The sequence below is a fragment of the Chlorocebus sabaeus genome, chromosome 9 (assembly GCF_047675955.1).
Source record: "Chlorocebus sabaeus isolate Y175 chromosome 9, mChlSab1.0.hap1, whole genome shotgun sequence".
Taxonomy (NCBI): domain Eukaryota; kingdom Metazoa; phylum Chordata; class Mammalia; order Primates; family Cercopithecidae; genus Chlorocebus; species Chlorocebus sabaeus.
In genome coordinates, this window is record NC_132912.1 from 57,836,503 (window position 1) to 57,856,467 (window position 19,965).

Sequence of the window (19,965 nt, forward strand, 5' to 3'; positions counted from 1 at the left end):
ATATGAGAACATTATATACTACAAGGACAACAATCATTTACACTCATTTTTGATGTTCACTTCTAAGAGATAATCTAGCAGAGATGTTATTCCAGGATCTTGTGAATTTTCTAACCCAAGATTATTTCTGCTTGCCTAAGAAAGAGAAGGAACTGAAAAATGCCTGTATGATCAAAATGTTGCCAAGTTGGCTTGTCTTTAAATGCTTTGATTTCATTGGCATTCCATGAGGCAATCACTTTGATGTTTGTCAAATTAAACAAAAGTTAAACTACTAAGGTATTCAACTCACGAATTTAATATACATTTATGTGTGTGTGTGTGCGCATATATGTGTGGTTACAGTAGGAAACAGATTATAAGAGAATGTTGTGGTTCTAAAGGAGTGAATTTCGCCTTTTACCCTCACTATTTCTTTAAAAGGGAAAGAAATAATAAACTAGGATGAGATAAAGCTTATTTAAAGCCTTCATTTCCCAGGGCATATTGGGATGCATTTAAAACTGAGAACAGCCTTGAAACCTTGTGCTGGTTTTGCCTAGATGAGGATTGAATTTCTGAAGACAAAAGTACAAACACAGTATAGACATGCTATCCATTGAAAACACCGAATCTATACATTTGAATAATAATAAAAAAGTATTCTTTATATATAAAATGTCTCCCGGGTACCAAAAGATCAAATAAAAATCCCACCCCTCCTACTGTGTTCCTAGGTTGGTTATATACTTATTTGAGAAATGCTTCATAGCACTTGTTTCAGTGCAGTATTTTCTGGTTTGTGGGGCTGGAATCAAACGGACCACTATTCCCTGTGCCCCAACACACAGACTTAGGAAGTCAGCGCTCCCTATAGCACCATACTACATGATAGGTGTGCATGACTGCGGTATCCATCAGACATATTCTGGTAGAGATCTGGTTACTGATAGCCTTAGCCATGGGCACCTGAGGCCCCACCCAAATTATAGCTGTCATTCAATCCAGAAGCCAGTGGGCATTCTCTTGAAGTCCACTTGGCTCTTCTGTTCTCTTTATTGGTAGGTCTGATTTGTCACTATGATCAATACAGGTTAACTTGTGAAGTCCTATATACAACACTCTTCCTCCTCCAGACTACCTTGCTATTACCTTGCTATTGCTACTTAGAAATGTTAATCATTGGAGGTGTGATAAATTTACAAATATTTAGTTTTTAACCCATAGCAAGGCAGATATTGGGCTAGAGTGTAAAACACAGAGCATTTAATATACATAGGAAATTTAGGAAAAAAATTTTTGATGCTAATTTTCCAAAGTCATTTCTACTATTTCTCATCATTATAAGATTACTCACATATTTTGAATTGCATCCCACAGTAGTCACAGGCAAATGAGAATAACATATGCTTTACAAAACAAAAAGGGGTATCAGAAAATGAGTCAAAGTAAAAAAGTAACAGGTACCATCCATTCTCCAGCAAACAATGAATATGTAGTGCATTTAATTACAAATTTGCAAATACATATTCACATAATAAAGACAAGGAAAATGAAGCAAAATCAAATGTATTTTGTTGAAATAAGCACATGAGCTTGAAGGATCAAGTACTGATGGCTCCAGGTGTTTTCCATGTTAGATTCACTTTGAAAGTACTGATGCCATCAGCACTTGTCAGCTGGCGCCCAAGGATGTAAACTTTGAGCTTGGATACTTTTCACAGGAAAGCCTCATATTCCTAAAGGAGACAAATGACCACTAAAATGTAACCATTAATACAGATTATTTATGGAGGATTTTATCTTGACTACTAATTAAGGGAGTAATTGTATCTCTGAACTTTATGTCAGACTTCCAGTAGATTTGCCAGATTATTAATGCTTTTTTAGAATACATGGGGGTGGGGTTATAGTCACATAATACAGTTTTTCATATTTTTAAAAAAGGGATTGGACCAAGACATAAGTTTCATTGACAATCTTAATGTTTTCAGTGTAAACAATATGTTAGAATAACTGCAGTGAGTCGCACAGCATATAACTTCTTAATGGTAAATTCAGAACCAATCTTCCAGATAAGCAAGTACAACATTTTAGTTAGAAACAAAAGCAAAACAAACAAAACAAGAACAAGGTTGACTTCAACAAAGTTTTGAGGCCTTCCAGTTGTTTGATAATTGTGATAAATTTCAACACGATGACATATTGGATGCCCAACTTATTGGGTTTTTATAGACCTGTTAGTTTTTAAGACCATTTTCTAAAATGTTCCCATAGATGTATTTTTAAATGAGAACTTAGATGATCTAGACATTACAAATTTATAATAATCTTTTGAAATTCTACCAATATCACCTCCATATTCAAAACAATGGAACTATAACAGAACAAATAATAAATATCACACCACCTTTTGTTAAATGTAAAGTGCATTTTTACCAGTGTTTCAACATCTGAGACTTTGAATTTCTATTAAGTAGTTCTGATAAATACATAGTGCTCTTTCTTTTTTCTGGATGACAATATGTCTATTAATAACGGATGTTCCCAAAGAGCAATTTGCAATGTATTTTCAACAGAAACAACTTAACCTGAAATAAGAACTGTATATATTTACTGCTTGACTCAGAAATAGTTATATTCCTTTTCCATGGAATGTGTCTTCCACCAAGAGATTTTAACCAAGGTTTTCCCAAACTGCAGTAAAAGAAATCTTTTATGCTTTCAAATACGGTGCCTTTTTATTTAAAACAGTGTAAACATAACAACTCAACACCACCAATAACTGGAAAAAGACTGGGTATGTGAACACTAATTTCCTCATATGTCCCATGAAAGTGAGGGTAAATAAACAGACAAATTTTCAGGAGAGGTTTCAGTTCACCTTAGCAGTGGTAAAAATATTGCTTTATTCCAAATGAACATACAACACAATTTACTGTTCTCTTGGGGGGCTTCTTGTGAACTGAATAGTCTGGGTTTTTTTATTTCAACAATTTATTCTTCCCATACTAACCACAGAAGCCAAAGCCTTGGTCCACACATAATAGACTTGCTATAAAATAAATAGCAATGAAGATGATGAGAAAGCAAATGGTAACTGTCAATTTGTTAATTGTCTTGTGTTAATAATTTAAGTAGGCATGATTCAAAATAAACACACACCCTCAATTAACTCACCTTATGATACTGATATCATTAATGAGCCAATAGTTGATCCTCTCAAAAGTATTCACATCAGAAAATGGTCTAGACCGTGTCAAGAGTTTTATACGACCCCACCATGCAAGTGACCTTGATTTAAGAACTAACTGAACTTTATACTTAATGGAAAAATTTAAAGTGAACAGATCTAAGAGGGAAATACTTTTACTGAATATTAGATTCCCTGATGTTTCAGAACAAATTTTAGCAAGCGTAATACGCGCACACATGCACACACATACGCACAATGAACACATGTGCTTACAGCATATGTGTCCGCATGAGCAAGTCCACACACACACACGCTCGCACACACATGTGCACACAGGCACACAAAAACTGAGAAACGCTCCTCCAGAGCCTCTAAACAATCTCAAGGAAAAACATTTCTATTAGCATGATTTTAGTGACACGACATAGTGACTTGTCTGTCTCTTTTTCTGTAATAATTTCGTACCTCCAGCTGAGATCTTTGCATTCAAATCTCAGAGGAAGGTGGCACACAAGAGTAGTTAAGATTGCCCCCGGTTTCTCCTTCTATCTCCTGTCCTCCTTGCCATTGCAGAGTCTTTTGTGGCATTCTCCAAAAATCAAATAGAAAACACTACATTTCTCGACATGACATAACCTGTGATGAGGCTATTGGGTGAATAGAAATTTAGGGCTTGGGACTGGCAAGCCAAATGGCAAGGGCCACCTGCTCACTGGCGCATCCACCTGCAGGATGCAGCTCTCCTCTTTTTGAAACCAGTGTGTTTTAATGAGACACCGGCACTTGTGGGGCCAAGGGTCTGAATTGCCCACATCTTCTAAGAGCCAAAGAGGACAGTGTTGGGACTAACTGAAATTGGATTCAGAATTCTACCCCAAAGCTTTAATGGTAAGCTTTATCCCTCCTGAAACATTTCTTTCCCTTAAAAAAATATTTTGTTAAAAAACACTATGATATGAGGGCGATAGACTATTTGGTTTCTTCTAAGTAGATGCTCTTAAATTAATGCATATAAATAATTTGTATTTGATTTCCTCTCTTTCCTGTTGAGCGAAGCATAGAATGCACAGATTCCTACATCTCCAGTCACTTGGTCAATGCAGAGTCTCTTTGTATTTCATTTCTTAAGACAAATTGTGCCTCTCGTTCTGATTTGGCCGTGGGACTCAGGGGGAGAAAGGCTGTGTTTTCGCTTGCACTGTCCTCGGTTTCTACGCTGGCCAGTTCGTAGTCTTCTGACCGTCTGGCATCAGTCAGAATTCGGATCTGCTCCTGGACAGTTTCTAGCAATATTTTCACTTCCTGTTGTTCTGCTATAAGACAATCGCTGACTGGAATACTCACATTGACAACGTCAGCTGAATAGGAGTTTTTGCACCATTTGATGCTTTTGACTTCAGAAATCCCTGGCATTTGCAGGCAGGTTTCCTCTAAACCCACTGAAGGGATGATGGGCACAGAACTGGCCCTTGTGGATGAATAGCCCACCAGGTCCTTTTGCTCCAAGCTATTAAAATAGGGGTTTGTCTCTCTTGAAGGCAGTTGCATATTTATTGATGTATTTCGTTGAGTTTTTAAACCACTGGACGAATACCTGAAAAAGAAACACAGTGTTACTCCTTCTGCCTTCTGCTGGGCTTTGTTAGAGCAATACTCAATCCACAAAGCACTTTTCACATGCACCATCTCACTGAATTCTCACAGCAACCCCATGAGACGGATAATAGATTCCCAGTTAAACAGAGAAGTAAACTAAAGCTCAGATAGGTGAAGTGACTTGCCCAAGGTCACACAGAAAATAAGTGACAGACTGAGACTCAAACCCAGATCTTCTTACTTTAAGTCCAGGGGTCTTTCAACACACCACAGCTGTATAGGCAGGTGGGATATAGTCTTCCTGACCTCTATCCTAGAATACAAAGTAAATGGGGATTGAGCAGGTAAGTGTGGCCTTTCCATCGTGACAAACAGGACACCCATAATGGCATTAGTCCACTCCATCAACTCGACCACCCTCTCAGCCCTGGGTTAGTCCAGTAGACTTGCTGTGGCCACCCTAGTTGAAGCCAATCAAGAAGCCCAATATTAAGCATCCAGGTACTACAATCATGAATTTTTCTGCTTCACACTGATTTTAGGGGATCCAAATCCAATTTCCACTGGTACTGTGCTCTAAAGGAACCACCTCACTGCCAGATTGCCGAGCCAGCAGATGGGAATGGGAGGATAACGATTCCTCTACCTGCCTGGGGCTGAATATGAAGTGGGTTTCACAGGGCTTCTATGCATCTAGCATCTTTCCTTACAACCAAGTAACCAAGAAACCAAGTAAGGTAGTTCTTTGGTCCATGGCAAGGACTTGTCAAGAATGCCAATATGCCATTGCAAGTCATTTGAATACAGCAGAATCTTCTAACTTCCCCTCTTGCCTGTTCAGGGCTAGTAAATCTTTCTCCTCTGTGCTGTTCAGTGACAGAAAATGGGACAGGTACATAGCAGATTTCTAGAAATGGGGTTTTGGAACTTGAACAGTAGTGTTTTATTCTATTTCTTAGTTATTTGTCCCTAATTTAAACGTTAAACATTCAAATTTTGACACAATTTAAACATATCAACCTTCCATACAATAAATCTCATTTCCTTGACTTCTATTATTATGTAAATGAAAATCATGTCTATACATGTAGATAATAATTGCAATGCAGTGTGTTGCATACTAAATACAAATGTTTATTGTAAGGACATGATTGGGAGCAAATTAGAGGTCTTTCCACCAGAAAGTGAACACAGACAGGGAAGAGATTTAGGCCTCTGTAGTCCCATCCTCTCTTACTGTGCCTAATACAGAGTTGATAATCAATACACTTTAACCAAGTGAACACATGAATACATAAACAAGTCTTCAAGGTAAACTCCCCCTTTATATCCTACTTAATGTCTGTTTTCAAACTGAATAACAACAGCTAATATCTGTACAGTGCTTGTAAAAATCACTTTCACCTCCAATTAACTTGTTTTATTTTTTAAAAACCTTGTAGTTTATTTATTATTATATTTAATGGATGAGTAAAATGGACTAAGATGATTTTCCCAAAATTATATCTTTAGTAAGAGTCACACAGAGAATTTAAACCCAAGTTGTCTTATTCTAATTATTACTGTCAATGTTAGAGGTTGCTAATGAAGGAATATATCCTAAGGTGAACCAGAATACCTTTTCGGGGATATGTAATCTTTATTCATACAAACTACACAGCTACATATTTGGAAATTCTTGGGGAATATTACTCCATTCTCATTAGTGTTATATAACTGAAAATATGAGCCTAAAAGTTCAAATCAATAAATCACTTTCAACAAGAAGTAAGGAAACAAAATTCAGGCTTTTGTTTTGCTCTCAGCACCATCCTGTTAGCATGATTTGTATGTATGAAAATATAGAAAGTCTGTCTGTCAGGTTCACCAGTGAAACAGGGACAAGAAATGTAGCCAGGATAGCATTTCACATAAATATCATCAGGGTATACCAGCAGGTAGAATCTGGTAAGTTGATACGCGATGGTGATAGGTAAAAATTCTTACACTTGGATCTAAACAGTTGGATAAAGGTGCAAGTATCTTAGAGAATGTTTTTAAATTGTAAATTCAACAAGTCAACAAGGTGGCATGACTAAGACATAATCAAAGGCAATTCACGCCAAACTTTGAGCATTCTTCTCATTTGCCAGAGGTCTGACTAAAGGATTTAGATGAGAAAGAGGAATTGTAGTGGACTATTATGTGTCACATCCCAAGTCAGGCTTTGAACACATGCCTGGCAACAACCGAAATTTAAAATGTTACCATGACATGAAGATGAGCTGTAAACAATGACAACTTTCCTAACTGTGATTTTGTTTTGAATTAGACATGATTTCAAGTTCCAAAATTACTATATGCTCTGGAATCTCAGGCAAATGGCAGCCTCACTTTAATTTTGCCATCAATTAAAACAATCAGGTAGTAACACTAACTTGATTGCTCAGAGGGAAGGGGAATATTTCTGAGGACTAATTGAAATAATGTCTCTGCCCTGTTCTACTAGAGACACAGTGGCAAGCCTCACGTCCCCCCAGAGATGCTATGAGTGTCCCAGCACTGGTATTCCAGCAGAAGTTTAAGTGAGAGCTACATTTCTAGATGTAATTTCTGAGTCAGAGGATTCAAAGTTCTGTATCCCTTGAGGGCCAATGATGCTTCCACAAGTTCTGTCCGTGAGCTTGTCATTTCGTTTTGGGCCAGTCTTCCTCTCATCCTCAACAAACAAATTACAAATGCATCTTGTCTGTAACTATGTGAATGGAAGCATTCTTTTAAAGAAGAAAGATTCCAAGTATTAGTCACTTGGTTTGGTTCCCAGTCATTCATGAGTCATGCTAAGGAATTTGTGTTTCTCTGGGAGACTCCAAACCCTCTCAGTTCCTAGGGCACATGACAATGAATGAACAGACTATTTTGAAGGAATCCACACTTTCCTCTGAAGTCATAAAGTTAGATACTCCATTTACAAATCATCAGCCATAAATGTGGTTTTCTTCACATTCCTTGTTGATTTAGTGGTTTATTTAGTCAGAAAAGCCAGTATTCAATCTCAGCTCTTTCACATGGGACTGTGCATGTCACGTTGGGCTAGCCATTTAAACTCTGATATCCTTAGTGTGCTTATCCATAATATTTCTAAAGAATAACCGAAGAGAAGTATATAAAGTTGCTAGTGAGGTGTGGTAGGTATTCAGTATATTTTGAATTTTATCTACTTTTAAGGTGTGAATCTAACTTTTGTGATTCCATCTCTTTTTTGTCTGGCATATGAATACATTAGCTTGATTTTCCTGACATGATACAGTTTAAACTCTCTGAGCCATTACCATGGCTGTCATTGACCAGGGCTTCAGTCATGACAAAGTTTCCTCAAGAGTCTCCTCTTCACCTCACTCCTTCCCCAGGCCACAATAAGATAGACGTTAGGTTCAAGCTGGGCTGAAGTTCTTGCCAAGGAAAGAACCCACATACATTGGGAGCCTAACTGTCATAGACAGCGCCCACTTGCTTGGTAAACAAGCAGCAGATAGCTGATGGCTCTTGCAAATTCATTTCCCCCTCCTCCAGGCTGGGGCCAAATTTAAAGAGGGCCTTTAGCTGTGAAATTCTATCACCACCCCATTTCCAGTCCAGAGAGACAGTCAGCCCCCTGGGAGTGGAAAATAGCTGTTTATAAGAACTGAGAATGAGATTGCTCCCTGAGATTCATTGTGCTGGGCATACAGTGACTTACACTTAGAGTCACCATTTATCAACATCTGGTAGATAACACACATGGGAAAATACCTGTGGCCAGGCAGCTGGAGAGAATATTCCAACCCAACAGTGACTGAACCAAAACAAACCACCACCATGCAGAAAATAAGTGTGAGTCTCCTAGGAAGTTAAAAAAGCAAAGCATTGCCTGAACATGTAATGTGATCTCTGAGCCCCTGATGATATGTGCATGGTTCAAGCTTGAGCCTGGCATAGGCTCCAAGCACCCTTACTCCTCGAACATATGGAATGATGGTCATAACAGTGCCCAGTAGGAAAAAAAAAAAAAAAAAAGCAGCATGGGCTGGGTTTTTTGTCCACTCACAAAATTTCTGAAGTTGATTTTCCCTCATTTATTCTTGTAACATTCACCCCAGGGATTTTATGTATATGTATATAGTCATATTCATTAGCAAGAGGCATCATTAGTCAATTATATAGAAAAGGCACTAGGAAACATGATCAATTATAATTATGGGTTAAGTGCAAGCCTGCTTTTCCACAGATAAGACCAAGAGAAATGCAAACTGCTTCTTGACTCGCATTATACATTTTGAACCCCTTGGCTGTTATGTTTACTTTGCAACTGTCACCCTAAATCTGTACCAAATGCCTTTTGCAGTCCATTTGGAATTGCTTCAAAATTATAAACCTAGCCACCAGCCATTTATTTCCTATCTTCTAGTTTTCCTAAAGAAATCTGTTGCTGAACTTTGTTAGACAGGACACTGCTCCATATATCCCATTCCCATATGAAAAGAGAAACGTGAGATTCTGTGCTAGACCTACCCCCTGTTTTGGTCTTTAGCCTGATAGAGACAGTCTGGAGAAATCATCCAGGTCAAAGCAGCATAGAAACCTGGCCTGGCTCATTCAGAGAGATAAAAACAGAGCCACGAGAACCTGGCTTGAGTGAGGGAACTGATTTCTGAAATTTCTAGAGTAAACTCTGATTGCATTGCTCTTGAAATTATTGAAAAAATTATAACAATTACTGTAACAATAAATACCAGTACCATTTCTCTGCTTACTATGTGTCTACTACAAACTCTTTACACACATGATTGTTTTAAATCTGTCCAACAATCTTCAGGGGGTTGATATTATTTTGCCAAATTATTTGTGTTTTTCTTTTCTTTTTTGAGATAGGGTCTCTCTGTCACCTAGGTTGGAGTCCAGTAGCACCATCTGCACTCACTATAGCCTCCATCTCGGAGGCTCAAGGGATCCTCCCATCTCGGCCTCCCAAGCAGCTGGGACCACAGGTACACACTACCATGCCCAGCTAATTTTTTGTATTTTTGGTAAAGATGGTGTTTGCCATGTTGCCCAGGCTGGTCTCAAACTCCTGAGATCAAGTGATCTTCATGTCTCAGCCACCCAAAGTGCTGGGACTATGGGTGTAGCCACAGTGTCTGGTCTATTTTTCTCAATTTATAGATAACAGCATCTAAGACCACATCATAAAATATTCTCAAAGTCACACTAGTAGTAAGGAGCAGAGATGGGATTTGAAGTCCAGTCAGTTCAAATGAGGATCGCAAGCTTAGTTGGGTAGTTTATGCCAACTACGTGAATAATGGCTAACATTCATCCTGTACTCAGCTCACCATGCTTTGAGGCCTCTATGGATCTGTGTCCACCAGAGAAGGGACATCTTTTGCACTGTAAAGAGCAGCAGCAATGGTGTCCAAAGCCCATCCTTCTACTCCTGTACCATGAATAACTTGCAGATATGAGTTTAGTAAGTTGTACTTTGACTTTACACTCTCAAGATTGACCCAGATTCTACATTCAAGCTCAGGGGAAGCAGATACTGTATATATGCCATGAGTTATTGTTCAGTGTATTGTTCACAATACTTATCAGAGAATTAAGTCCTTTTTCTAATCTGCAGATGAAGGAACACTGTAATCCTCCTTTGATTTTTTAAATCAAAGAGAAATTTCCAGTTGTATTAGCAAACGATCTAATAACATATTGACTAGATATCTATACTTACTTTCTTCCTAGTTATATTTCTTTCTAATCTAATGTTTCCCGGACACCTATTTCCATCACACCTATACTTTAAAGTTGGTTCACTTTTTGTAGAACAAAGATGGCAGTAAGCATATATAGCTAGTTAATGAATAAACCAATGAATAAAACCCCAAGGAACTTAAAACTTAATTTAAAGCTATGACATTAAAGACACCTTCCCTAAATTCCACTGCTGTTTTGAGACCTACCCTTGGCAAGGTATCGTATCCTGGTCTGGGATCCTTGATTCTTCGAGTTGCTGATATGCTGGTCCCACAATTCCGCCTAGCCTACTTCGGGGTGATGGGGGTGTCCTTCTGAAGGCATTCCTATGGAGCATGCCACTCCTTTGCCCTGGGCTGCAGCAAGAGGATAAACTCCTGCTGAGGTGGAATGAAAACAGACAAACAAACAAACAAAAGACATCATAGCAATAACCTCACAGGTGGCTGCTCAAACTTTGCAAACACTGAATCTGCACCCCAAGTCCTCAAAGTTCTAGGCCAGGGGCCATCCATGAATATAGTATACGTGGTAGAATGGGATCAGGAATAGCCCAATTCATTTTACCTTTGGAGACACTGAGAAAAAGGGAAGTTCCTGGATTTCTGGCTTTCTAGGTTAGAGCATGACTGATGAAAATCATTGCCACTTTCCAGCCAAGGTAAGAGGCGAACTTAAGGAATTCTCAAGCTCCTCATTCCCATCCATCCTGATTATCCAAGGCATTGTAGGTGTCTCTCTGATAGAAATAAAAATAGCCTTCTTACGAGACACTGATGAAAACTAAACACAGTAAGCCCAGAAGGGATTTATGGGGGAAAAAAATTCACTTATTAGCGACAGAATTAACAAATTTTAATTGGCATTTTCTCATTAACATATGTTTAAATCCCCTGCTCACTACCTCAGATTTTAATCAATCTTGACAAACTAAATCATTTTTCTTCTGAATTTGCTTTTAATAAACATCTGATTATATAGTTTATTTGACTCATATATCCAAATGCCTAAATAACTATATGTTTATAGATGCCATCAATGAGCAAAACATGTAAGTGGCTTACACCACAGGCCTTAACAAAGTGAGAATTCTTACATAGATTATGTACAGGAAAGAACTAGACTCTATAAAAATCCATTGCTGATGAGACTTATTACCTGTTCCTTATCCACTCCCATCTCCACCCCACTGAATTAACCCTACTGTAGACTGGTGAGGAGAACTTTGTTCATGTGTAGACATCCCACGAGATGCTAGTTTATGTGGTCACACTGGTTCTGCGGTGCTCAAATAATAAAGGAACTGAGAATTTTGTGCTGCATTCTCATTTAACTCTGTAAATATCAATACAACCATAGAAAGAAATATGAAAACATTCTCAAAATTTCAATAAATTTATGAAGGTTCTAAAGAAACCAGTCTCTCAAAGACATTTTACCCATATCACTATATTATTTGGGGTTTTGCCACTTTTCTTCCATCAATATTACTGTTAATTCTACTTAGTCAATACAAAACAGGACTTTGCAAATATTATTTAAGGTCAGAGTTTGAAAATCTGATATTTGAGTGTTAATAGCCACTTTCTTGGTTGTGGCAAGGTGACTGATCAATCTTTATATTTCTGAAGCCAACATTAACTTCCTAAATTTGTGCAAGCAGAAGATAATATCTGGCAACATCCCTTATTATACCTTTATTCTTTTTTTTCTCTTTTTTTTGAGACAGAGTCACCCAGGCTGAAGTACAGTGGCATGATCTCAGCTCACTGCAACCTCCACCTCCTGGGTTCCCATGATTCTCCTGCCCCAGCCTCCCAAGTAGCTGGGACTACAGGTGCCCCCCACTACGGCAGGCTAATTTTTGTATTTTTAGTAGAGACAAGGTTTCACCATGTTGGCCAGGCTGGTCTCAAACTCCTGACCTCAGGTGATCCACCTCCTAGGCCTCCCAAAGTGCTGGGATTACAGGCGTGAGCCACTGTCCCTAACCCCTATACCTTCATTCTTTATCATGATACTTCTGGTGTGGTGTGTCCCTAAATGCCTAACAGGGGATGTCTAGATAGCTCACTAAGCCCACAAGTTGGAGAAGCTCTCTAGCAGCTAATTTGCTTCCTTGCCTTCCTACTTTCATCTACCATCCAATGGCAATAATGGGGTCTGCAGGGCATGAAGGCTTAGATGCTAGAGTTAGCTGCAACTGAGTATAAGTCTTGGGTCTGCAGGTAACTAGTTGCTGGAAGCATGATGCTGACGGAGGTACTTGTAGCAGTCAGAGTCCCGGAGAGACATAGATGGCAGTTTAACTTGGTTCATTGTTAGAGATTTTGCTATACACAAAAGTGTGATCAGTGTTTGAGGGGAAAAAAAGCAATAAAGGAGACTGCTGTGCCTCAGGACTACTATGAGAAGCTATTATTATCCCTCTGACTTAAGGGACAAGGAGAGGGAGCAGTTCCCAGAATGGAGAGAGAAAGCGAGTTGTAAGGAGGGGGCCGCATTGCAGGCTCCATGGCCCCAGAAAAGGGACATACTGAAGGCAACCAAGCAGGGAGGAAGGGGACACCAGGGTCATGACCTCACTCTCCTCCCTGCCGTCTATCTCATGCCTGTGCCTCACACTGAACCCACAGAAACCAGAGGACAAGGGAGCCTGCAGCCATCTTGGTGTACAGGGCAAGGCAGAAAACAGAAAAGGTAGAAACTTGTTGCCAGTGTGAGAAGGGAGTGGCAAAAGGAAGATATCAGCATTCTACTTAAGAATTTTCCTAGGTTCGCTATGGGATGTGGAGGTTTAAAGAGAGGAAGTATGCAAAGCATGGAGCATGGAGCCTGGCGCACAGTAGGTGCTCCGCACGATGAGTTCCTCTAGCTCCCCTGCCGCAGCTGGCAATTCAAAGGGTCTTCTCTGTCACTGAAAACCCTGGAATTACTTCAATGCAAAAAACCTACATACGTGCTTTTTATAAGTGACATGGCGAGGCACAGTGGCTCACACCTGTACTCCCAGCACTTTGGGAGGCTGAGGCTGGCGGATCACCTGAGGTCAGGACTTCAAGACCAGCCTGGCCAACAGAGTGAAACCCCATCTCTACTAAAAATACAAAAATTAGCCAGGTGTGGCAGCATGCGCCTGTAGTCCCAGCTACTTGGGAGGCTGAGGCAAGAGAATCCCTTGAACTCAGGAGCCGGAGGTTGCAGTGAGCCGAGATCACACCACTGCACTCCAGCCTGGGTGACAGAGCGAGACTCTATCTCCAAAAAAATAAAATAATAAAAAAAGATAAGTGACCTACATTGCCAAAATATACTGCAATAAATATGACATGCCGTAATAGATTTATTTTCTAAAGAGATGGGATTTTTTTGAACTAAACATTAGAAATAATGGCTTTGAATTAATAGCTTTGTTTCGTACATGAGTTATCCAAATGAGTCATATTTGCAGTGCACAAAAGAAATTAATTATTCATAGCTCACTAAACTGTCACAACAACAAGTCTATCAGTATGAACTAGTGACCTGTCTTAAAAAGAGTTTTATGCCTATTGATCAATCAGCTATTCAGGCCTTCTAACTCAGTGGCATTCAGGAAGTTATGGAGCAGTTTCCAGGATATATAAATCAGTGCCTGGGTTATCAATCATGAAAATGTTTAAGTCTATTGCATGTTTTACAAAACAAAAGCTGTGATATATTAAAGTATAATTTACAAAGTTCTAAAAGCATTTTGTGACCCAACCCTTGCCCATCTATCAGGATACAATGCATGCTAACAGATACTGCAATGTCGTTGATCCAAACAAAAAGGAAGGTCTCTTAAAGATGTCCTTATTTAATCTGTGAGTGACTTCTAGACACCATAGCATAAGCCAAGTTTAGGAGGGAGCATAAAAAAAAAGCACATGAGGGCCGGGCGCGGTGGCTCAAGCCTGTAATCCCAGCACTTTGGGAGGCCGAGACGGGCGGATCACGAGGTCAGGAGATCAAGACCATCCTGGCTAACCCGGTGAAACCCCGTCTCTACTAAAAAATACAAAAAAATCTAGCCGGGCGAGGTGGCGGGCGCCTGTAGTCCCAGCTACTCGGGAGGCTGAGGCAGGAGAATGGCGTGAACCCGGGAGGCGGAGCTTGCAGTGAGCTGAGATCCGGCCACTGCACTCCAGCCTGGGCGACAGAGTGAAACTCCACCTCAAAAAAAAAAAAAAAAAAAAAAAAAAAGCACATGAGAACTGGGGATAGTAATATTGCAGCTCAAACATATTAAAAGCTGATGTTTTAAAACATATATATCAATTTTAAAACATTTATGACAGAATATAGTTAATATAACACTAGAATGATATTATACTGAATTACTTGACTAGGTAGAATACTACTTTAACATGTGTTATAATCAGGAGGACAAAATACCATTTGGGGGAAAATATCGGTCTTCTGAAAGACTGGTAATATTGGACTTATTTCCCTAATTGAGACAACTTCCATTAGGTCCAGTGAAATGAAATACTCTTTTCACAGGAAAATATTCTGTAAATGCAACATTGATATAAATCAAAACTTGCAGTAAGAATAGCTAAAGCAATTATCCAAGAGCCAAACATATTTCAATCCTGAATTGAACATAGATTCATACCATATTTTTTAAAATGGCAAACTCTCAGTGTTTTAATCTCTACTCATATAGAATGAGAATAAAAATTACCATCAAGTGCTGAGGATTAGTGTCAAGAGTGACTAAAAATCTCAAAGTAAATGTGACCAGAAACAATAAAATCCATTTCATGTAACTCATTAAACGGTGAAGAAAAAAGTAGTTTTCTTCTATCATGTATGTTTCTGGCTTGGTGTTGTGCAAACTATTGCCTAGTATGTAACAACAAAGGGGCAACAACATTCCACTTTCATTGCTGGGAACAACTGTTATTTACTTTTTCATTGTTAAAATGTTTAATTTTTCATAATTTTTTCAAATTGTAAAATACTGTATATCTCACTAAGGAAAGGAAGTTTAAATCTTTGGACAACTTCCATAAAGACTTCCATAAAGACTGAGATATTCATAAATATCTGAACACAATCTAGCATTTGTCCTAAACTTCATCATTTGGTTTAGAACAAATACCTTTAATATTTGGAGTTTCAGAATCCTGTTGTATAAAACAGAAAAGTGGAGACTAGAAGATGGTGAAGGACAAGGTTAGCTTTAGAATGCTATGAAATGTGTCAAATAACTACGTTTTTGGCTTTTTCTCCAAAGCAGTCAATTTCTGGGGAGCTTGTAAGAAACTGCCACCCCATTTGAAACATAAGATTTTATAGACCCAAGAAGAAGATTCACCAGGCTTCTTCCCTGTGGAAAATTTTATTTTGTAAGAACCGTGTTGGAAAACCTGAAGTCTGTCACATTAGGCTGCATAGGGAAGAATTACTCATTAACTGTATCATCTAGAAAAGGCAGGTCAGGTAACGTATTTTTAAAAATAGTTTTTCAGAATGCATTTTTTTTTTTTTACTGGTCTGTAGTTTTGATGGGTGTTATTTATACTTCCATCAAGTTTCTTACAGGGGCAATGCTGTCTGATGTGGAAACCAGTATCTCTGGTTTACCTGATGTGAAGTGTTTGAGTATCTACTCCACAGAGAACTACAGGAGAAGCAAGAACAGTTGTCTCTCCTAGGTCATGCTGCCAGTCCTTGGCATGTGCCACCCAGCATACACACAGTGTGAACGTGCCCACTCCCACCATGATGAGCTACTTGTACCTGTGGTGTTTGACAGACTGGCTTCCTCTGTCAGGAGAAGGGACTTCAGGGAATGACTGGGGGCCGACAAAACTTGACTCCATCATTTTCTCCAATGCAGTCACAGGATGCCTTTCCACCTTTGAATACTGTGGGAAATCACACGTACAGAGTTGAGATGAAGGATAAGTTATGGGAGGAGGGCCTAGAACACCAGAGCTAGACATTGAGAAGTTACGGGAATGCCAATTCCTCCTAGTCACCTGATTAGAGGAGCAGGAGGTGAGACATAATTTGTGTCCCATTTCCAACACATTGAGTATTCACTTCCCCTGCCCCAGCCATCTCTATGCCTAGACAGGATCCATTGAAGAGGGTTCTTCATGTCAGAATCCCAAGCCTGCTCTCTCATTTTTATTAATGTACACCCATGGCACACTGTGACTGACAGCCAAAAGGCACTTACACGTATGGTTTAGTTGACGTACATCTTACCAAAAAAATTGAATCAGTAGCTGGGTTACTACTACTAAGGATTCAATAAACACTTATTAAATTTCATAACATTCTGAGAGTGATCAAAGACATTGGTTCAGAATATCTGGCCGCCACGCTCCACTGTTTTTCTTTTTCAGCTTGTTACCAGGTAATTACCATGTTTAACAAGAGAAATTTGGAGCATTTCACTCCTTATAGTTCGGAACTCTTGGTTTCTCCTTTGGCTATAATAACTCGTAAGGTGTAGAAGCCTCAAGAAGAATCATATAGATTGACAACTTCAGAAAAATTTTACCCCAAAAGAAATATTACGCGGCATCTCAAGAGTCAATAAGTTGTCAACTTTAATACTCCCTGCACACTGGGCGCTGGAACAGGTAGCAAAGGGTAGAAGATTTCTCTTCTAGAAACTCCAGGTGAAGACTTTCTTTAGAAATAGAAGTTTAAAGACGTTCATCAAAATAAAAGAGAGTTTGGAGTCTGGATATTCAGTACCCAATGTGTCAAATTACAGATTTTAAGTGTTATCCCGAGTAACTATAAAACTCTAACTCAGTATACCCCTTTTTTTTTTTTTCATTTCAAAAGCAAAGAAGCCAGTATTAGAAGCACTGATGAAAAAAATCAAGTTAATCAACCTTTTTGAATCTCACATCTATATGGTGGGATAACAAAATGTCTCTTACAGGGTTGTTGAAAAAATTCACAAACAACACTTACTGCACTTGATCCAGGTAAAAAGAAGGTAGATACAATAATGAAGACGATACTCTAAGATGTTTTCTAGCCTTTTAGAAATATTATCTCTGAACTATAAGAAACTAAAGATAAATTCCACCCTAAGTCCCATTTCTAATCAGTTGGTAGTGGCTGCTTGTAGTCTTATATTTACATATATTCTAAAGATGACTTATGAAGTAAGAAATGAAGAAAGAGAGAGTTCTAACCAGAAGAAAAGTGAATCCAGGAGGAAGGAGTGGGAGATATTTTATTGTAATTTCTTTCTTAAAATGTCGGCTTTAAAATTAACGCTTGAAAGTAAAGTCCAAAGACTTTCAACATGGCTGGAAGATACTGACAAGAAAAAGAATACAAAAAGAGAGAAGAATGAACATTTGAAAAACAAAAAATCCAGGCTGGGATTGTAGAGAATAAAGACAATGTAACACATGCATGCTGATTAATTTTAGACACTGATGAACAAAATATATGTATTTAAGTATTAGAAATTAGACAGCACTAGAATATAAGAATTATATAGAAGACATGAAAAAATTAAAATAATATTAATTCAGCAAAAATTAATAAGGGGGGCTGTAACAAGACAGCATGGTAAATCGGAAATAAATGGACAGGAATAAGTGTGAAACTATCAGTGAGGATAAAAACTGTGGATGGTTAGATTTAATTATTAAAAGACAGATTCACACACTGATTTTAAACATCTAGTCTTCTATGTTCTGAAATAACTAATTTAAAAACAACAGAGAAAAAACTCGACAGAATGGGTAAGGATATACCCTGCAAAGTATAGGGGGAAAAGCTTTTAACAGTAATAATTTCAAATAAAACATAATTATGTATAAAATGCATTTTAAAAGGAACAAAGATGGATATTTCATATTAATAGAATGAGCAATCTAGCAAGTGATAAGTATTCATAAATTTTTATCTACCTAACAACATAACTTCAATATGAAAGGCTTTCTCAGGCCAGGCACGGTGGCTCATGCCTGTCATCCCAGCACTTTGGGAAGCTGAGGTGGGCAGATTACCTGAGGTCAGGAGTTTGAGACCAGCCTGGCCAACATGGTGAAACCCTGTTTCTACCAAAAATACAAAAATTAGCTGGGCATGGTGGCATGTGCCTGTAATCCCAGCTACTCAGGAGGCTGAGGCAGGAGAATAGCTTGAACCCGAGAGATGGAAGTTGCAGTGAGCTGAGATCGTGCCACTGTACTCCAGCCTGGGTAACAGAGTGAAAGTCTGCCTCAAAAAAAAAAAAAAAAAAAGCAAACAACAACAAAAACAAGAAAGGCTTTCTCAACTAGTCACAACAATTATAAACCATTAACACTGTCATAACTTAATTACATACAAATTGTGGCAAGGAATGTAACTATGGATAACAGTAAAGTGTAATTTTAGTTTAATTTATATTTTTAGATTTTGATAAAGAGAAGTGATAAAGTTTGGATATTTGTCCCCTTCGAATCTCATGTTGAAATTTGATCCCCAGTGTTGGAGATGAGGCCTGGCTGGAGGTGTTTGGGGGTGTTTGGGTCATGGGGGTTGATTCCTCATGAATGGTTTGTGTCCTCCCTGTAGCAATGAGTGAGTTCTCATTCTATAAATTCACGGAAGAACTAGTTATTTAAAAGAGCATGGCACCCTTCCCCCTTTCTCTTTTTTCTCTCTCACCATGTGGCACCTGCTGCCCTTTCTCTTCCGCCATGAGCAGAAACCTCCTGAAATTCTCACCAGAAGCAGATGCTGGCACCATGCTTCTTGTACAGCCTGCAGAACTGTGAGCCAAATAAACCTCTTTATAAATTACCCAGCCTCCGGTATTGCTTTATAGCAATGCAAACAGACTAACACAAGAAGATACGAATGAACTGTTTGGTTAATGGAAATACATTTAAAAACCTTTATAAAACTATATGGGAGATGTATTCATAACCTTATGGGAGAAAGACATTTGTTACCAGGACAAAACACCTAGAGACCATAAAGAAAAAAAATATGTAAAATTAGACTTACTAGTAATTTAAATATCTTAAGTAACAAAAGTGATTATTAGTAAATCAAAATATAAGTAAAAGCCTGGGGAAACATTGGCTATTCATACAATAAAGACGATTCTTAAGATATAAAGGCAGAAATCAACTGGAAAGAAATTAAAGGCAACAGATGAACAAGAATTTCACAGAAAAATGAAGACAGGCAACATATATATGGCAAAGAGTGCAACTGCACTCATTATAAAGAGGTGGTAATCAGAATAGAGAAAATTAAGCTAAGTGCAGTGGTGCACAGCTGTAGTCCCAGCTACTTGGGAAGTGGAGGTGGGAGGGTCATTTGAGCCCAGGAGACTGTAGTGTGCTATGTGATCAGCTATTGCACTCCAGGCTGGGCAACATAACAAGACTCTGCCTTTAAAATAAATAGAGAAATTTAAA

General features: G+C 38.6%; 1 protein-coding gene across 16 annotated transcripts in view; it reads right to left on the minus strand.

The window, feature by feature from the left end:
- Positions 1-2,852: 2,852 nt before the first annotated feature.
- NRG3 (neuregulin 3) overlaps positions 2,853-19,965 on the minus strand; it is a 1,130,076-nt gene continuing 1,112,963 nt past the window's right edge. For 4 of the 16 annotated variants that reach the window (XM_007962758.3, XM_007962757.3, XM_038010330.2 and 1 more), the window contains 3 exons: positions 16,307-16,434; positions 10,744-10,914; positions 2,853-4,769 (listed from right to left, as the gene is read on the minus strand). In XM_007962758.3, coding sequence (XP_007960949.3) covers positions 4,262-4,769; positions 10,744-10,914; positions 16,307-16,434 — 807 coding nt within the window. In that variant the 3' untranslated portion in view covers positions 2,853-4,261. Of the gene's footprint in view, positions 4,770-5,012; positions 5,085-10,743; positions 10,918-16,306; positions 16,435-19,965 lie in introns of all 16 variants that reach the window. The other 12 variants (XM_038010332.2, XM_007962756.3, XM_038010329.2 and 9 more) reach the window with 4 other exon arrangements.